Here is a 15,750-nt window from a genome sequence, read left to right as displayed (position 1 = left end):
TCGAGGGAGTGGGCAGCATGGAGGTCGGCGTGGCTACCACTTCCGATGCAGGTGAGTGTACATGACAGGATGCGGTGTGAATGCACAGTCACCCCCATATGTCAGCCCAGACCCCACTCATGCATGGACACACATCCACACATGCACCCATCCATCACCATGTCAGTGTCAGACCCAAACACACACACATGCACACATCACCAGAGACAAGTCCCAAACTCAACCATGCATGGATGAGGCACTGAACTGGCACATCACCTGCATCCACAACTGCTAAATCCCAATGTCCACAACTGCATCATTCCTGTAATTTACATTGAGTATATTGAAACGCAACCAATGCCATCCCCCTTCTCGTCCCCGACAGGCTCACATACAGATGGGGAGGATGCTGTTGATGCATCAAAGGCACCACCTACTTCAAAGAGGCCAAGGGCACAGGAGCCGGAGGAAACCCCTGCAACATCCAGGGGCAAGGGTGGAAGGCCACACCTGAAGAGTGGCAGCCTACGTCACAGTGCCACTGCCAGGGCAGCAGTAGCTGCACCACCAACTGTGGCCCCACCACCGGAGGCAAACACACTGTCAACAATGCCAGACACCCAGGGCCCACCATCAGCTGCGGCAAGCTCTGCTGGTGAGGCAGCCGCCACTGGCCCCCAGTCCGATCCAGAGGACACCCTACTCCAGCACATGGAGATGCACCCCCCCAGGAAGCCCAGAGCCCGTGGCATCCCAGACCCCTGGTTCTGATGGGACTTACGAGGACACCAACCCTGCAATAATGTCACCCATGCTACCATCACCTGTTGCATTGGAGCCATCTGAGGGCACGGCATCCAATGCACGGTCACCCGGCACTGATCACCAATTCACCGCCATCCTGCAGCGCCAACAGGAGCTGACCGTGCTGGTTGGCCAGCATGTCGCTGAGGCTGCCAATCTCACCGAGAAGATAGTCCAGACGGCGAGGCACTCCACTGAGCGCATGGACGCCAACACGGACAGGATATGCAATGAAATTGCAAGTCTTAGGGAGGTGCTTGTCCGCATGGCAGACACAATGGACCGCCACTTTCACCCACAAGGCCAGTCTGCCCCATCCTCGACTTCCGGGTCGACGCAAACAAGCCCCCTCTGGCGCTCGATGCGAACCACCAGGCGCACGTCTGGCAACCCTCAAGACCCTTCCAAGGAAAATTGCAATTAGGGGGTTAATGGGGATACCCTGGTGTGCATTGGCCATGGCAGAAATGGCAGAGACATGAGGGTCTGTTGTGGGGGGTGGTGGGAAGGGTGTTATGGGTCTGTTGTGGGGGGTGGTGGGAAGGGTGTCATGGGTCTGTTGTGGGGGGGGTGGGAAGGGTGTTATGGGTCTGTTGGGGGGGGAAGGGTGGTGGGATGTTGTGGGGCTTGCACTTCTTCACCTTTATGTTAGTCAATACACTGGTTTCTGATGAAAACACAGCCTTGGACATCTTCATTGTGTGTGTGTGTACTTCATTGGCGACAGGGTCCATTGCGTGCTCTGAGACATACACCAGTGCATTCCTCCCCATATCCATGTGACAGTACGAAAACATTTTCCGCAGATTGATTGCCTGATCAGATGCTGTCTCACAGCACGTGCCTCCTGGCCATCCCCTCTTGCAACGCCTGCATCCCCTTCACCTCCGTCCACATCAACACCATCATCCTCATCATGTGCTTCTATCCCAACGTCAGGGGGCAGTGGGCTATTCCGTCTGTCACACATATTGTGCAGCATGACACATGCCATGGTGATCTTGCCCACCTTCTCATGTCCATACAGGAGAGCAGCACCAGACCTAGTAATGCACATTGAACGTGACTTCAAGAGTCCAAAGGTCTGCTCAGTCACGATGCGGGTACGGGTATGTGCATTATTGATTACCTCCTCGTGCCTGTTCTGTGGTCTCCGTACAGGTGTGAGGAGCCAGGTTTTCAGGGGATAGGCCGCATCACCTGTATGGGGGGATGAATGGGGTCCTGTTACTGTTCACCTCAAGGGCGGCCTGTTCACATCACACAAATTGACATAGCATTGTGATGCAAGTGCTGATATGAGCGCATACATGCAGATGGTCTGTGTGACAGCAACGTGCAAGTGTGTGGCCGACCCTGCAAGTTGAAATGGCACAATAATGCCTACAACAGTAGTTTTCACATGTCCTGGGTGTGGCCCGGTCTCAGGTGTCCCTGGGCCAGGCACATTTTTTAGCACACTGCTTGTGTACTGACATTCTGACACCAATGTTGCCATGCTGTGAAGCATCACTTCCGTGGTGCTATAGGTGTGTGGTTCAGTGCCATGTCTAGGGGTGTTCCCTTTGCATGCATTCAAGGGTACATTGCTGGGTTGATGCTGTGATGCGCTGATTCTGTATTACCATCTTGACGCCATGTTGATGATGTGTGTAATATGTGGCGTGGCATGATGTGCAATGGCGATGGATGTGTAATATTTTGCGGCCTGCATTGTTCTCATAGTCGTGCACCATCAAATTGCATGTGGATGCTTCTCAGGTACATCGTGGCCTTCCCTGAAGGACATTGGCGTACATCTGTATGTCCATTTTCCCTACGGACGCCAGTCAACACCCAGTTGGAGTATGTATCTACCCCCCCCCATTCACACCCAGTTGGAGTATGTATCTTCCCCCCCCCCCCATTCACACCCAGTTGGAGTATGTATCTCTCCCCCCAAAAATCACGCTGCCATGTGCTTGCCCTGCTACTCACAAAGTAGCCACGTACGTTGTCCGGTGTGGGGCTCCATGTAGCGTGGCATACTTGAGTCCCGCAGAACCATGGAATCATGTGTTGATCCTGGGAATCTGGCACAGCAATGTGTGATTATCTTGCTGGCGTCACATACCATTTGGGCATTGATAGAGTGGAATTGCTTCCTGTTTCGGTACACTGCTTCATTGTGATGTGGGACCACCAATTCCGCATGGGTACAGTCGATGGCCACGATGCAACTTGGAATGCCTGCCAGTGAATAGAAGCCAACTTTTGTGTTTGCAATCTCCTGGCCAGTCTGTGGCATGGATATGTGTTCAGGTGCATGCTTCAGGAGTGCATCGAGTACCTGGTTCAGCGTGCGTGAGGATACTGGTTGTGAGATGCCATGCATCTGTCCCACTGTATGCTGATGGGTGCCTGTGGCCAGGAAGTGGAGCACACTCACCACCTTCAGTAGCGGGGGGATGGCAGTTCTGATGTCTATGAGGCTCGCAATGTCGTCGTGGATCATGTCCACGATGCTGGTGATGGGAGCCCTGTCCAGATGGTACAGGGTGTGTATCTGCTCAGGGCTCAGGTTGAATGGACTGGCTCTGGTCCTGGGTACTGGTGGGTGCCTCTGTGGTATGATTAGGTGCCGTTGTGGTGCCTGCTGTGCCTGTCTTGCCCCCCTCCTCCTCCTCCTCCTCTTCCTCCTCCTCCTCCTCCTCCTGCGTCTCCTTTGTGCTGCCTGTTGTTGTGGCAGCTGCGCTGCAATGAGGTCCTCCAGGCCATGTAATGCTGCCAGTATCGGAACCATCTTGGTGTGGGGAGGGGTGTGGGAAGGGGTGTGGTGTGCTCCTTTTGAGCTGCCACAGTCTCCATTGCCTTCACCTGTGCTGCATTGGTCCACCTGTGGCAGGTGGGTACACTGCCCATTTCCCTTAACGGGTGGTCCGCGATGCCGGTATTTGCACCATGGCGGTATGGGGTTTGGGGGGATTTACCATGCCGCTATTTGCATGTGCACTGGCCTTGTGATGCTGTGCTAATAGCGGCATGGCATAATTAACGGAATGGAGGGTCGCGCGCACGCGGCGTGCCCGCTATTAGTGGCACCGTAATTAGCGGTGCCACTAATAGCGGTGTGCGGGGTTGTGATCCACATAGGGATTTAACATTACCGGTAACGTTAAATCAATACCGCCTTCCGTGTAATGAGGCCCCATCAGTTTGTATTGGCTGGTGCTTTGAATAACAATGCCTCCTCCTTTCTCTGCGCTCTTTATAATGATCTTAGTATTGTTTTCAAGTTCTTTGAGTGCCCTACGTTCTGCGTTGGACAGATTATGGCGTATTGGCTTGAGATCATTCTGTAGTTTGCCCATTTCCTTGCGAATGCATTTTTCGAACGTAATTACTGAATCCGGAATGTCACTGTCACTCGGAGTGAATGAAGACTTAGGGTGTAAACCAGTATCTTCTGGTTGGTCATCATACTCAGAGTCCTGAAAATGTATCTTAAGAGGTATGGTTGTGAAGAAACCTTGGTGTTCCTTATCCAGTACAGACCAATCAGTTGGATTAGTAGGAACATAGGATAGTCCTTTGGAAAGGACGGAGTTCCATTTTAGTGAGGGTTGTGTCTGATAGATTAAACACTGGTATCTCCTCTGTGGAGTTTGGACCTAACATCGGTTGCGCCGTCGCCCCCTGTTGGGTCTCCAGGGTGGGTACTGGAACAAGGGCATGGGTTGGGGGCCCCAGTAAGGTCCTTGGGGCCCCCCCTTGGCCTAAAAAAGGCAGTGGTCGAGAAAATGGAGGGAAGGGCATGTTCCTGTTGGGCATTTGTGGGCCATAGGCATTGTTGGGATCTCCCTGACTAGAGCCTGAGCCTGAGCTAGATGTATCACTGAATGAGACCCACTTTCTTTTCTGCTTAGCAGCTGCCGTCTGATTTTGCATCCTTTCTTTCTCTTTGTTTTCTTTGTATTCTGGACTCAGGTATGGGTATATAGTTTCCAACGTAAAGTTTTTTATATCCTTGGCCAATTTTTTATGTCTTTTTTCTAGTGTTTGTGTTTCCGACATAAACTGGTCCATAGTGGTGTTAATCTCTTTTAATTTCTCTCTGGCATTATCCAGGCTCGTGTTGGTCAAGAATTTCTCTTCCTCCTTTTTCAATTCGCCCTGTATTTTTGTATGGATTCTCCTGGCGGTGGTGATAGTAAGGGCCATCAAGTCCCTACTGCATTTAGTAGATATTTTACTAAAATCTAGCATGTATTCAGGATCATCCAGAAATAAAGCCAGTTCTTTCCTGACCAGTAAACCCAACGGTACCAGGCTTGCTCTTAGGTACTTGCATAAAAAATGCCCATGCACTTCAGTACGAAAGCATTTTTTCTTCAGTTTCAATAGTTCCTCACCTGAGGAAGTAGTTGCAATTAATTCATTGGCTCCTTGCATATTAAACATGGAGGCACCTAGTATAATATTGCTGATCTGGTCTTCCGAAAAACTCAGTGTATGGTCCATGATTGAAGTGAACGGGCGGGGGAAAGGCCCCGCAGCCGAAGGGTGACACAAGTGGTAGAGATGGGTAGAGCAGGTCCCCGTCAGCGAGGAACCTCCGCGGCTCCCGCAGGGTGACCCACGCGCAGCTCTAGGAAATTAGAACTTATCAAAACAAATATTGTCTCAAAGTGTTGGGTCAATAGACCACGTTAGCAAAGGTTAGCAAAGGTTGTCTAAAAATTGATTATGGATACCTATTACAGTAAGACTGTAACTTGATACCTTTTAACGAAAGGGATAGCCGCTACTGTGGACAGAAAAAAAGGCTATAGTACACTAGAGAACAAAAAAGGGCTCCAACCACAGATGAATTTAAAGACACTCTCCTAATGTCGGAGTGTCCATATAATTCTATATGAAAACTGGAGGGTAGTGCTTCAAATAGTAAGCCAAATATCCTTTACATGCATTATTAGGTCAACAAACGTGATAGAAGAAGGTACACATCCCTCATTATTAATTTTCATTCAATTCAATTTATTGATTTTTGATATTAACCAGAAATAATGAGCCATTGCTGGCTAGTTACTCAACAGAAAAAGAAGAAAAAAATACATAAATAAAAAAAGGAGAATAAATAGAAATAAGTAAAGTCCACTAGTTGAAAAGGCAATTTCACAATGGATACTCTCGCTGTTCAATATTCACACAGTGAGTGGGTTAGTATCATCTAGTGGTGTAAGAAAACATATTTGTGCACAGTAAACGGAAAAAAACAGGGTATTCTCAGTTTTAACAGCAAGTTGTTTAGTTATGTGACACAATGCTTATAAATATGCTGGCCAATTATTTGGTTCCCATGTGCTAACAAAGGCTAGCTTGTAACTCTGTTTAAAGTTGGATGTCCAACGAGTACAGTTCCATAAATCAGGGAAACTTCAGTCAGAGTAAAACCAAATTGGTGTATCCAAAACGATGCTTGTGAAGAATGCACAAAGACCAGGGGAAAATATGGGGAAAATCAAGGGGGAGTAAGCCCGATTTGTTAGTCCACTGACACGGCCAGGTGTTCAAGTAGCCCAGCTATATAAGAGGGGACGAAACAATCAAATCAGGGTAACAATTAAATTGCAAAAGCAGAGTACCAAAACCATCGGTCTACACCAGGGGGAGGGGCCCCCTATCAAGTTGTAAAGGTAAAAAAAGGGGCACATGAAGTGCTAGGCCTTGGGGCGTTTCGGCTGGAGAATAGAACGCCTTCGTCTGGGCCTCCGGTTTGGAAATCTCTGTGTGATGTAAAAAATAAAAAATAAGGAATGAGAACTTAGATGGGGCCTCAATACCTGTAAGAAAAGCTAAAGTGATCGCATGGTAAGGTGTTGCTGCCTAGGCAGATGATCCAGGACTTGCTCGGGAGAGCGCGCCCTGATCAACCAATCGTACAGGTAGGGGTAGATGCGAATCCCTCCTTTCCTGAGGTGCGCTGCCACCACTACCATGAGCTTGGTAAAGACCCTCGGGGCGGAGGTCAATCCGAACGGCAGAACCTGAAACTAAAAGTGCGAGTCGCCAACCGCAAACCTCAGGTACTTTTGTGCTACGGATGGATCGGCACATGAAAATAAGCGTCCTTGAGGTCGAGAGACACCAACCAGTCCTGAAGTTGAAGGGCCTGGATGACTTGAGAAAGAGTAACCATCTTGAACTTGTCCTTCCTCAGGAGTTTGTTCAAACCGTGCAAGTCCATGATGGGTCTCAATCCCCCGTCTTTCTTGGAAATCAAAAAATAAGGGGAATACCATCCCTTGTTCTTCTCCGCTACAGGCATCAGTTCTATGGCGCCTTTCTCCAGCAGGGATTGAATTTCCTGCGCAAGGAGCGGATCCGGACTCTTCAAAGAGAGATTCCCCGGTGGATTGTCTTGAGGCCTATGCCGGAAAGGAAGACAGCAGCCGTGGGTTATGATCTCCAGAACCCACACATCTGAAGTAATGGCACGCCACTCTGCAAGATGCTGCGCCAGCCTTCCCCCAACCGGCGATCCAAGGGACATGGCCTCATGACTGAGCTGAAGCGGCTGCAGCGTTGCCTGAGGGCAAAGAGGCAACAGCCCGAGCGGCCTTGGCACCTCGAGTACCTTGTTTTCCACCTCTGGCACTCCTACGGTGGCCCCTTTGACTGGCGCTCCTCTCGCTTTACCAAAGGAGGAGTAATAACGAAAGGAACCTCCCTTCCATTGCTGTCCCCTAGGACGAAAAGGCGGAGGTTGTCGAACTGCAGCGCCCAACGACTTTGCTGCAGCTTTGGAGGTCTGCAACCCCTCAAGGCTCTCGTCAGTCTTGCTGCCAAAAAGATGTTCCCCATCAAAGGGCATGTTGAGGAGCCGGGCCTGCACATCAGGAGCAAACCCCGACTTCCGCAACCACGCAAACCTGCGTATCACGGTGCTCGCCGCCATGGATCGGCTGACGCAATCTGCCATGTCAAAACCCGACTGAACGGCCTCACACATAGCATCCTTGCCATCCTGAACCATGGCAAGGAAACCATCCCGTTCATCCCCTTTGGGAATATGTTCAGCTGCCTACGAAACACAGTTCCACAGAGTGTGCGTGAAACGAGACAAGGCAAAAAATGGAGTTGGCTGCCTGAAGCGCCATACCCCCTGCAGAAAACACTTTCTTCGCCCAGCCGTCAAAACGCTTGTCGTCCCTATCAGGAGGGAAGGTAGGGTACGACGCCTGCTTTGCCGGGGCCGTAGCCACCTACACCACCAAACTCTCCGGAGTAGGGTGCTTGGACAAGTAGCAGGGGTCACTACTGGCTGGGCGGTATTTTTGCGCCAAAGACTTGCTCACCGCCGGGAGACTCTCCGGAGCAGTCCAAGCCGCTGCCACCCTTCTTTGCAGAGCCATATGGAATGGCAGTACCGGGTCAGTTGGTGGACCAATGTCGAGGATATCCGTAAGGTCATCCTGAACAAACTCCCCTGGGGGAGCAGACCATCCTAAGTACTCGGAGACCCGTGACATAAGTCGCCAGTATGAAGAATCGGCATGAGTGCCAGGCTCAGGCCTACAAAACTCCACCTCCAGAAAGGTGTCAAGCCCACTAGCATCATGCAGGGACTGCCTCAGCTCCTCAAACTGGCTATGGCCCGAGAGAACCGTGTCAGGCACCATGCCATCATCAGAGCCCTCATCCACCTCTGAAATGATTTCTAGATGGCGGTAGGAAGGCACAGAACTGGAACCAAAGCCATGCTTGACCTTGGCCAGAGCCTTCCTAGGTGGTTCCCCTGAGCCACGCGGTACACCCCCGTCGACACAGCCCCGAAAGGCGTCGAGTGAATCGGCATCGGCGTCGACGACAGACGCGGCATCGACACAAGCCTCGATGGAGGAGCCCCGAGCGTGTCCCTCGACATCCTGGGCGCTGACGCCGTCGACGACTTCCTCGGAGGCGGAGCCACGAGAGAGTCCGTGGACGACCTCAGCGCCACAGGCGTCTCGAGCGCATCGAGGACCGGGACCTGGACCAGGCATGCCGAGAACGATTCCCCTTGTCCGAGCGGGATCTTTCCCGCGAATCGTGACGACCACCCGAGCCCGAAGGCGTGCGAGCGGCGTCTCTCGGCTGATCACGACCGACCCCACTCGGAGGCGATTCGAGAATCGCCAACATTTTCTTCCCGAAGGAAGCCCATTCCTCCGGTGTCGCATGCTTGGTGGGGTAAGCGACCTGCCGATGGGCAGAGTCCTCGGATGAGGACGGGGAAGGCGACCGATGACCGCGCTTCCGGGAGTGCCTCGAAGAGGCAGAGGAGGGGCGAGACCGACTCCGGGACCGAGACCCACTGGACTTCCGATGACGACGCGCAGAGTCGCCCCTCGAGTCGTCCATTGAAAGCCCCGCAGACCTCGACTTCCGGGGCTTGGACACCTTACCTACCTATTACAACTTCTTGCGCTCCCGCAAGGCTTTTGACGTGAGCGACTAGCAGTCGACACAGTCATCCGTGTCATGGGCCTCCCCGAGGCACCAGAGGCAGGCGTTGTGCGAGTCTGTGACCGACATCTTGGACCCACAGTCCCCGCACTTCTTAAAGCCCGGACGCGGTGTGGAAGACGAGGTAGACATCTTCACGAAGAATAACTTCACAAACGAACAGGTTTGAAGAACCGAGATGAACAACAGAAACTCCAAAGAGTCGAGGCGTACCGAGATTCATGAAGCGAACACGTTCGCGGAAAAAACGAAACTGAGGCTACGGGCGTTGTGCGTCCTACTTATAACATCCAGCGACGTTGGCCGTCAGAGGAGGTCCTCGAGGGTGGTGTGTCGACGTCATCGAAGCAGGACGCAGACGCCAAAGATTTTCCGAAGCATCACAGCTGTGGTGATTACTGTCATAGATATGGAATACGTCGGAGGACCCAATCCCGTCTAAACTATTTTACCTTCTCGCCCACCCCCAATCCTTTTTTGGTACGTGGAAGAGGGATGGAGTAATAAAGATGACTAGACACACTAAGCCAGCACCGCGTTCTAGTCATTGGAATCTGCAGAGAAAGAGCAGGACATTTAAAAAGGACACAGGTGAACCAAATTAGGAAGAACGTGAGAGCCAGAGTCTAGAGAGACACTTAACAGATGCTGACACTGTGAAGGACGCCAAAGGTGAACAGACTGCAGAGCCCAGTGCAGAAGTCAACCGACACAGTGTGCAGAGGAGCCAGGTCGTGAGAAGTTCACTGCTTTTCTGTTTCAGGCAGAACACGGAGGAAGCAGGAAACCTACAATTTACAAGCCGCACAGTCCGCCAATGGACCGGGAGCGCAGATGCTGGTAAAACACAAGGAACAATGATGCTGCTGCATAGAGGCAGTAAGCTCACGCCTAGAAACACTTGTGTACAGGCGTGTTATAAATGCCATTTCATATCATATCATAAGCCCAGGGAGAGTGTGTGGGTTACAGGGGTGCTTCTGGGTGAATGCTGTGCACCGCGGACTATGCAAGAGTTCAAGTAAAGACAGTGAAATTAATACTGCTACGGACATTGATGAAAGAGCCCAAATAAAGGCAAACCATTATTACCGGTACAAACATTGTGGAGGGAAAGAACCTAAGTAAAGGCAGTGCTCTTATTACTAATATGAACATTGTTGAAATAAAGAGCCTAAGTAAAGACGGTGCAAGTATTACAAACATTACTGAGGGACAGAGACTATACAAAGGCAGTAGAATTATTACTGATACAAAAATTATTTGGGAGAAGAGCCTAAATAAAGACAGGGGAACTACTCCAAGTACAAACACTGTTGAGAGAAAGAGCCCAAGCAAAGGCAGTGGAACTACTGCCAACACAAACATTGTTGAGAACAAGAGCTTGAATAAAGGCAGGGTTGCTGATCCAGTATTGGAAAAGTGTTTTAAGATGGATAATAGAGGAACTGAATAGAGAGCAGAGAAGCCCTGGTAGGTTAGTGAATCAGGCAAGCAGGGAGTCTGGGACTCGCACGCAAACAAGAAAGTGACGATACCTTGGCAAGCGAGTAGACCAGGGGTAGTAACAAATGATAAAAAGGGCAGGTACATACCCCTTTTGAGGAACGATAACCTGGCAGGAGAGCATACCATGGAAAGGAAAGAGGATTTGAAAAACTGTGTAACAGAAAACGGAAGACTCATACCCCTTTAAGGATTCAAGAGAACTATGCTGTGATGCAAGAGAACTGTGGTTTGATTCAAGAGAATTCTATACTTTTGAGGAGGCTCAAGGGAAGAGTTTACCCCTCCTTGAACAACTTGGACATTTAATAATATATTATTAAAACCACTGAACAAAATGTAGTGGAAGGGACGCAACTTTTCCTAGTCAAACTATATTTCTTATCTTTTCTGCACCTTAGAACATTTTGTTTCAAACCGCAAGAGCAAACTAAGTCTACAGATCAGAGAAATCCCTATTTTCACCTTGCATTTAGTTTAGAGTACAAGTTTAGGATATTGGACACAGGACTGAAGATACTTTGTTTAACATCCTGACAAAGACGTTCCTTATTTTTGTCGAGGCCGGGAAACCCTTGATAGAGTTAGAGATAGACAGGATTTCCCCCAACCCTTTTATCATTTTGACAATAAAGGTTTATAACCAAAAACTTAACATGCCACTATGTCAGAGTCTTACTCTTGACCCCTTACAAGTCCTAGATCACCCCAACACCCTCTGAATCTAGGCCTTGCTGCATACTGCCCTTCCTTGATAGTTTGACTAGACATCAGTCTCTTTTCCCTGTTCAATGTAATTGGGTGGCCTCGCAGAAAATCAACTTCAACAGGAGCTCACATGGTCAGAATGGCCTTTTGAAGGCTACCTCATGGTTGCCATAAACTACAAAATGTCAGAGAGCAAGATTTCATAAAAAATGTGCTGGTACCAAAAGGCACATTGCGTTACCAATGCAGTAAATGGCTTGCACTTCTGATGAAGCCAAAAGTAAAGCATAGCTGCCACCAACATATTGCCTAAAACCAAGGTGGGGTGATAAAATCCCCCAACAGCAAAAATGCAGTAATTGAGAAGTATCCATGGGACTGAGCGCCTTTGGGGGCAACCCAATAGCATGAACCTTAAATAAGGTAAAACGTGTCTCAATGGTAGAGGGACTTCAGGAGACGTTCTCCTGGCCACCAAAATGAAGTCCATGATTCAGGAAAATTACGGGGAAAGGGGACTCGAAAAGCGAAAAGTTGAGGAGCTGTAAAAAGTGGTTCTAGACTCCCCAAAAATAGGAATTCTGTTACAACAACAGGCTATTACACAAACTGAATGAAAAAATATACATTCCACAAAATGAATAGTTGAAACGTTATCCGGTGATAAAGTAATTTGAGAAAAGGTCACCAGCGGGCGACTTTCCCCCAAATTTGCACTCCCAAGAAATTCAGGCACTTTCCCCAAATATTCTAGGACGGGAGTATAATAGTAAATAATGCCTGTCGTAGAATATACTCTGGATTCTAGTTTTTAACTGTGTTACAGCATTTCCTGTATCTTCACTTAATTCCACATCGCCCAAAATGTTTTCTTTACAGGCAGTGGCGTGTCGAGGGAGTGGCCTGGGGTGGAACATGCTACCCCTGCAAACTGATTGACAACCTCAGGTGCCACCCCATTATCCTAAACTATGATAATGTGTGTGTGCGCTCGTACTTCATGCCACCCCTGCATAGATCAGTTCCCCCCTTGGGACACCCCAGTCAATAGAGTCTGGACAAGCAACTGTTTACATGCAGGTCTGGTCTATCAAGCACCAGAATTTCCTTAGATATGCTAGATATAGCCTGCTTTTCAAGACAAGAAAACAACCTCACCTGTCGTGCTCCTTGTCCACTAGGTGGTACCGCGCTCGAAATGCCACAAGCCTGGCATAGTAGGCTGGTGCTGGTATTGAGACAGAGCGCGTGCAGCGCACATACGTGTGGCACAGCTGATACGTGAGGATCTGCAGCTCATCAGCAGTGAAGCGGTTGTCATCCCAGAGAACATAGTAGTGAGATGGTCTGCTGGTGCCCTGAAATAGGAACAGAAACGTTTGCGTGGGGCAGGGGACTACAATAGGAAAGAATGGAAATAGCAGCTGTACACGTTGGAACATACAAGGGACCATTACAACCCAAAATCATCTCTCACAAAAGACAGGAGCAAGGTGTGTCAAAGGCCCATGCTGGAGGTCGAGGTCGGAAAGTGGGGTGAGGTGGACTCTGGGGCAGGCAATTCGATTTAGGAGCTTAACCCCCAGCTCTTATCACCCATTCTCAGCCTCTGCTTAAGAGCGGATAGCCTGACCGCAAGCTACCATTTACCTCATGTACACAGACCCGGGAAAGGCATCTTGAACTGCAAACAAACCCAGACAACGAGGAGAGTGCAAGCAGGGGACAGAGCATCATGTTGGAATCAGGCGGATGCCATGACAGGGCTGCATACAAAACATACAGTGCACCTACGCACACAGCCCGCAGCCTAGTCTCCCAGTCCAGATCCAAACTCAAACCCCCACCCACCATCCACCCAGTCCAACCCCTCAAAATTGCACACATGCACACCCTCCACAAACACCAAGGCTATCTGCACATTTATGCTGTCAGCCTGTGTAGCTGCTGGAGGATCAGTGATAGTTAAGACCCCATTGTCAGGCACTTGGGTTGGGACCGAACCACACAAACAGAGCCCTGAGACCGGAGAGTAAGCCCTGACAGGTGCCCCAGTTCATGTCATGATTTCCTTACTTACCCAACAGCCCAGGATAAGAAAAGAAGCATTTGGCCGTGTGTTGGAGTATGGAAATAGCAAAGGAGAGAAGAGTGCAGTGACATAAGGGTGTGCAAAAAGGAACAGATTCGAAAGAAGGAGTGAAGAAAAAGCAAAAAGGAATTGATCAGCAGGAAGGGAAGATCAAGGAAAGAGGGGTTGAGTCAGTGGAGGGAAAGCCCACGAGGAGCAGGAGGAACGAGGAAGGTAAACATCTGAAAGAAGAGGAGGTGGAGGGAACGGGACACAAGAGCCAGTAGTAGAGACCCATGTTTGTTCTCAGTAGAGGGGCTCCCAAACTCTTGCTATGATTTACATCATAACCTGGATTCCAGAGCCTAACCTCCAGCCCAAAGGTGGTCACACCTGGGGCTGTGGCAAGCTTTGCAGCAGAGAATATGGCTATTCCTGGAGAAAGGCTCAGGAGAAAGCTTGATCTCTGTGCTTTAGTGCAAGAGAAAGTATTACCCTGGAGCACTAAACAGGCTTCTATTGGACAGCAATATCTTCGAGGGTCTACCACTTGGTGAATCTATGTATCAATGCATGTATATATGCTTTGTCCTTGATTTGTCCTTGTCCCCGGTGACTGTTTTCACCTCCCCCAGAATCACCTGGTCTTCTATTGACACTCTTTCCCCCATGGTAAAGGTAAAGGGCAGCTGTCCTCCACTCTGTACTCAAGACTAAATAATCTGTGTGCCAAAAATGCATTGATTCTCCCTGTTTTTTTCATAAATAAAAAACATATAAGATGCTTATTACAATCGTATGCTAGATAAACAATAGATGCTATCAATATCTGCCATAAACAGTTTTAACCCTAAACCAACAAGTGTGTATGCTTGCAATACAGTGATTTTCATACTCAAACAAATTAATAAAGCTCCTCTCATTCTCTTGGTTATCATTTATATATATTTTTCTCTTGCAAAAATAATTTGCCCCACCGGACCAGACTGACCTTGCACCCCGTCTCCCCCACTTTACTAATCCGACTGATAATTGCTGACTCGCCTAAGACACCGGCCACGTGTTTATTGTTAAAGCGCTGTGCTGTCTAAAAGATCACGCTGTTCCATTGCACTGTGTTACCTAGTTCTGTTGCCAATATACACATATCAGGCAGGTAAATATCGCAAATCAAGGTGATGGCGTGGGTGTTACATCAGCATCAGGCATTAAATCACTTAAATATAGGCGCAAAAGAGTACATATATCCTTGTGGCGACAAGGCGCCGGGACCGACAGCGCAAAGAGTTCCTCATCATCATTTACCATACATAAGTCTTTCATAAAGTTAGCACGGGTTGGTGCAGTTACAGATTTCCAACATTTCAGGATACATCGTTTTGCAACAATACATGAAATATTAAACAGTCTTCTTGTGGTTTCCTTCACCTTACCGATGTCCCCAAACAAATACTTCAAGGGGCCAGTGTCGCCGGGATAGCTGTTATCTCCTCGAGAAGACCTGCCACCTCCCGCCAAAACTCCACAATTAAGGGGCAAGACCAATACATATGATATGTTCCAGAATTAGGGGCATTACATTTTGGACAAGACCCTGTACAGTTTTCTACGAAGTTGACCAATTTAGCAGGGGCATAGTGCAATTGATTAAGGATTTAAATTGTATCAGCCGGAGGCCAGAGTTCTTTGACACAGATTTGGTAAGTTGACAGTAACAGGACCATCTGGTGTCGTCTGTCAGGGTGCCCGTGTCGCGTTCCCAGGTCTCTTTGATTGTGTTGCATGAAAGGGAGTGTGTCTGCACTAGGGAGTATAGCATCGAGACCCCCTTACCATGACCATCTGTAGATACCATAGCTCTAATACATTCATGTGTCTGGCGTTCCAGTGGAAATGTTGGCCATCTAGTAGCAAAAGCTGCCCTCTTTCGGTGGACCTGAAAGCGTTTAAGCTGGCCCCCTCCCACTGCATTGACAAAGTCTGTAATTTCACAAAAGGTGCCATCAGGGAACATGTCTCGCATCCTGAAGAGCCTGTCGGGGTCTCACGATTGCTGGAGGGCCCTGTCAAAGGTTGTGGAAATGCCAGGGAAATTCCACAGGGGAACCTTAAGATCGTAAGGAGTCTCCAGGCCGATCCTCATATAAATCCTGGACCAGGCGTGAGTGGTGGCACGTACCGGGTCAAACGGG

The 15,750-nt window shown here is 49.2% G+C and overlaps 1 protein-coding gene across 3 annotated transcripts in view; it reads right to left on the bottom strand.

Moving 5' to 3' along the window:
* Positions 1-15,750, bottom strand: part of LOC138503099 (protein argonaute-1) — a 582,484-nt gene that overhangs the window by 28,301 nt on the left and 538,433 nt on the right. For all 3 annotated transcript variants that reach the window (XM_069622604.1, XM_069622605.1, XM_069622606.1), the window contains exon 18: positions 12,646-12,845. In XM_069622604.1, coding sequence (XP_069478705.1) covers positions 12,646-12,845 — 200 coding nt within the window. The remainder of the gene's footprint in view (positions 1-12,645; positions 12,846-15,750) is intronic.

The sequence above is a fragment of the Ambystoma mexicanum genome, chromosome 11 (genome assembly GCF_040938575.1).
Source record: "Ambystoma mexicanum isolate Mex_15411 chromosome 11, UKY_AmexF1_1, whole genome shotgun sequence".
Classification (NCBI taxonomy): Eukaryota; Metazoa; Chordata; class Amphibia; order Caudata; family Ambystomatidae; genus Ambystoma; species Ambystoma mexicanum.
This window is presented reverse-complemented; position numbering and strand designations above follow the sequence as displayed.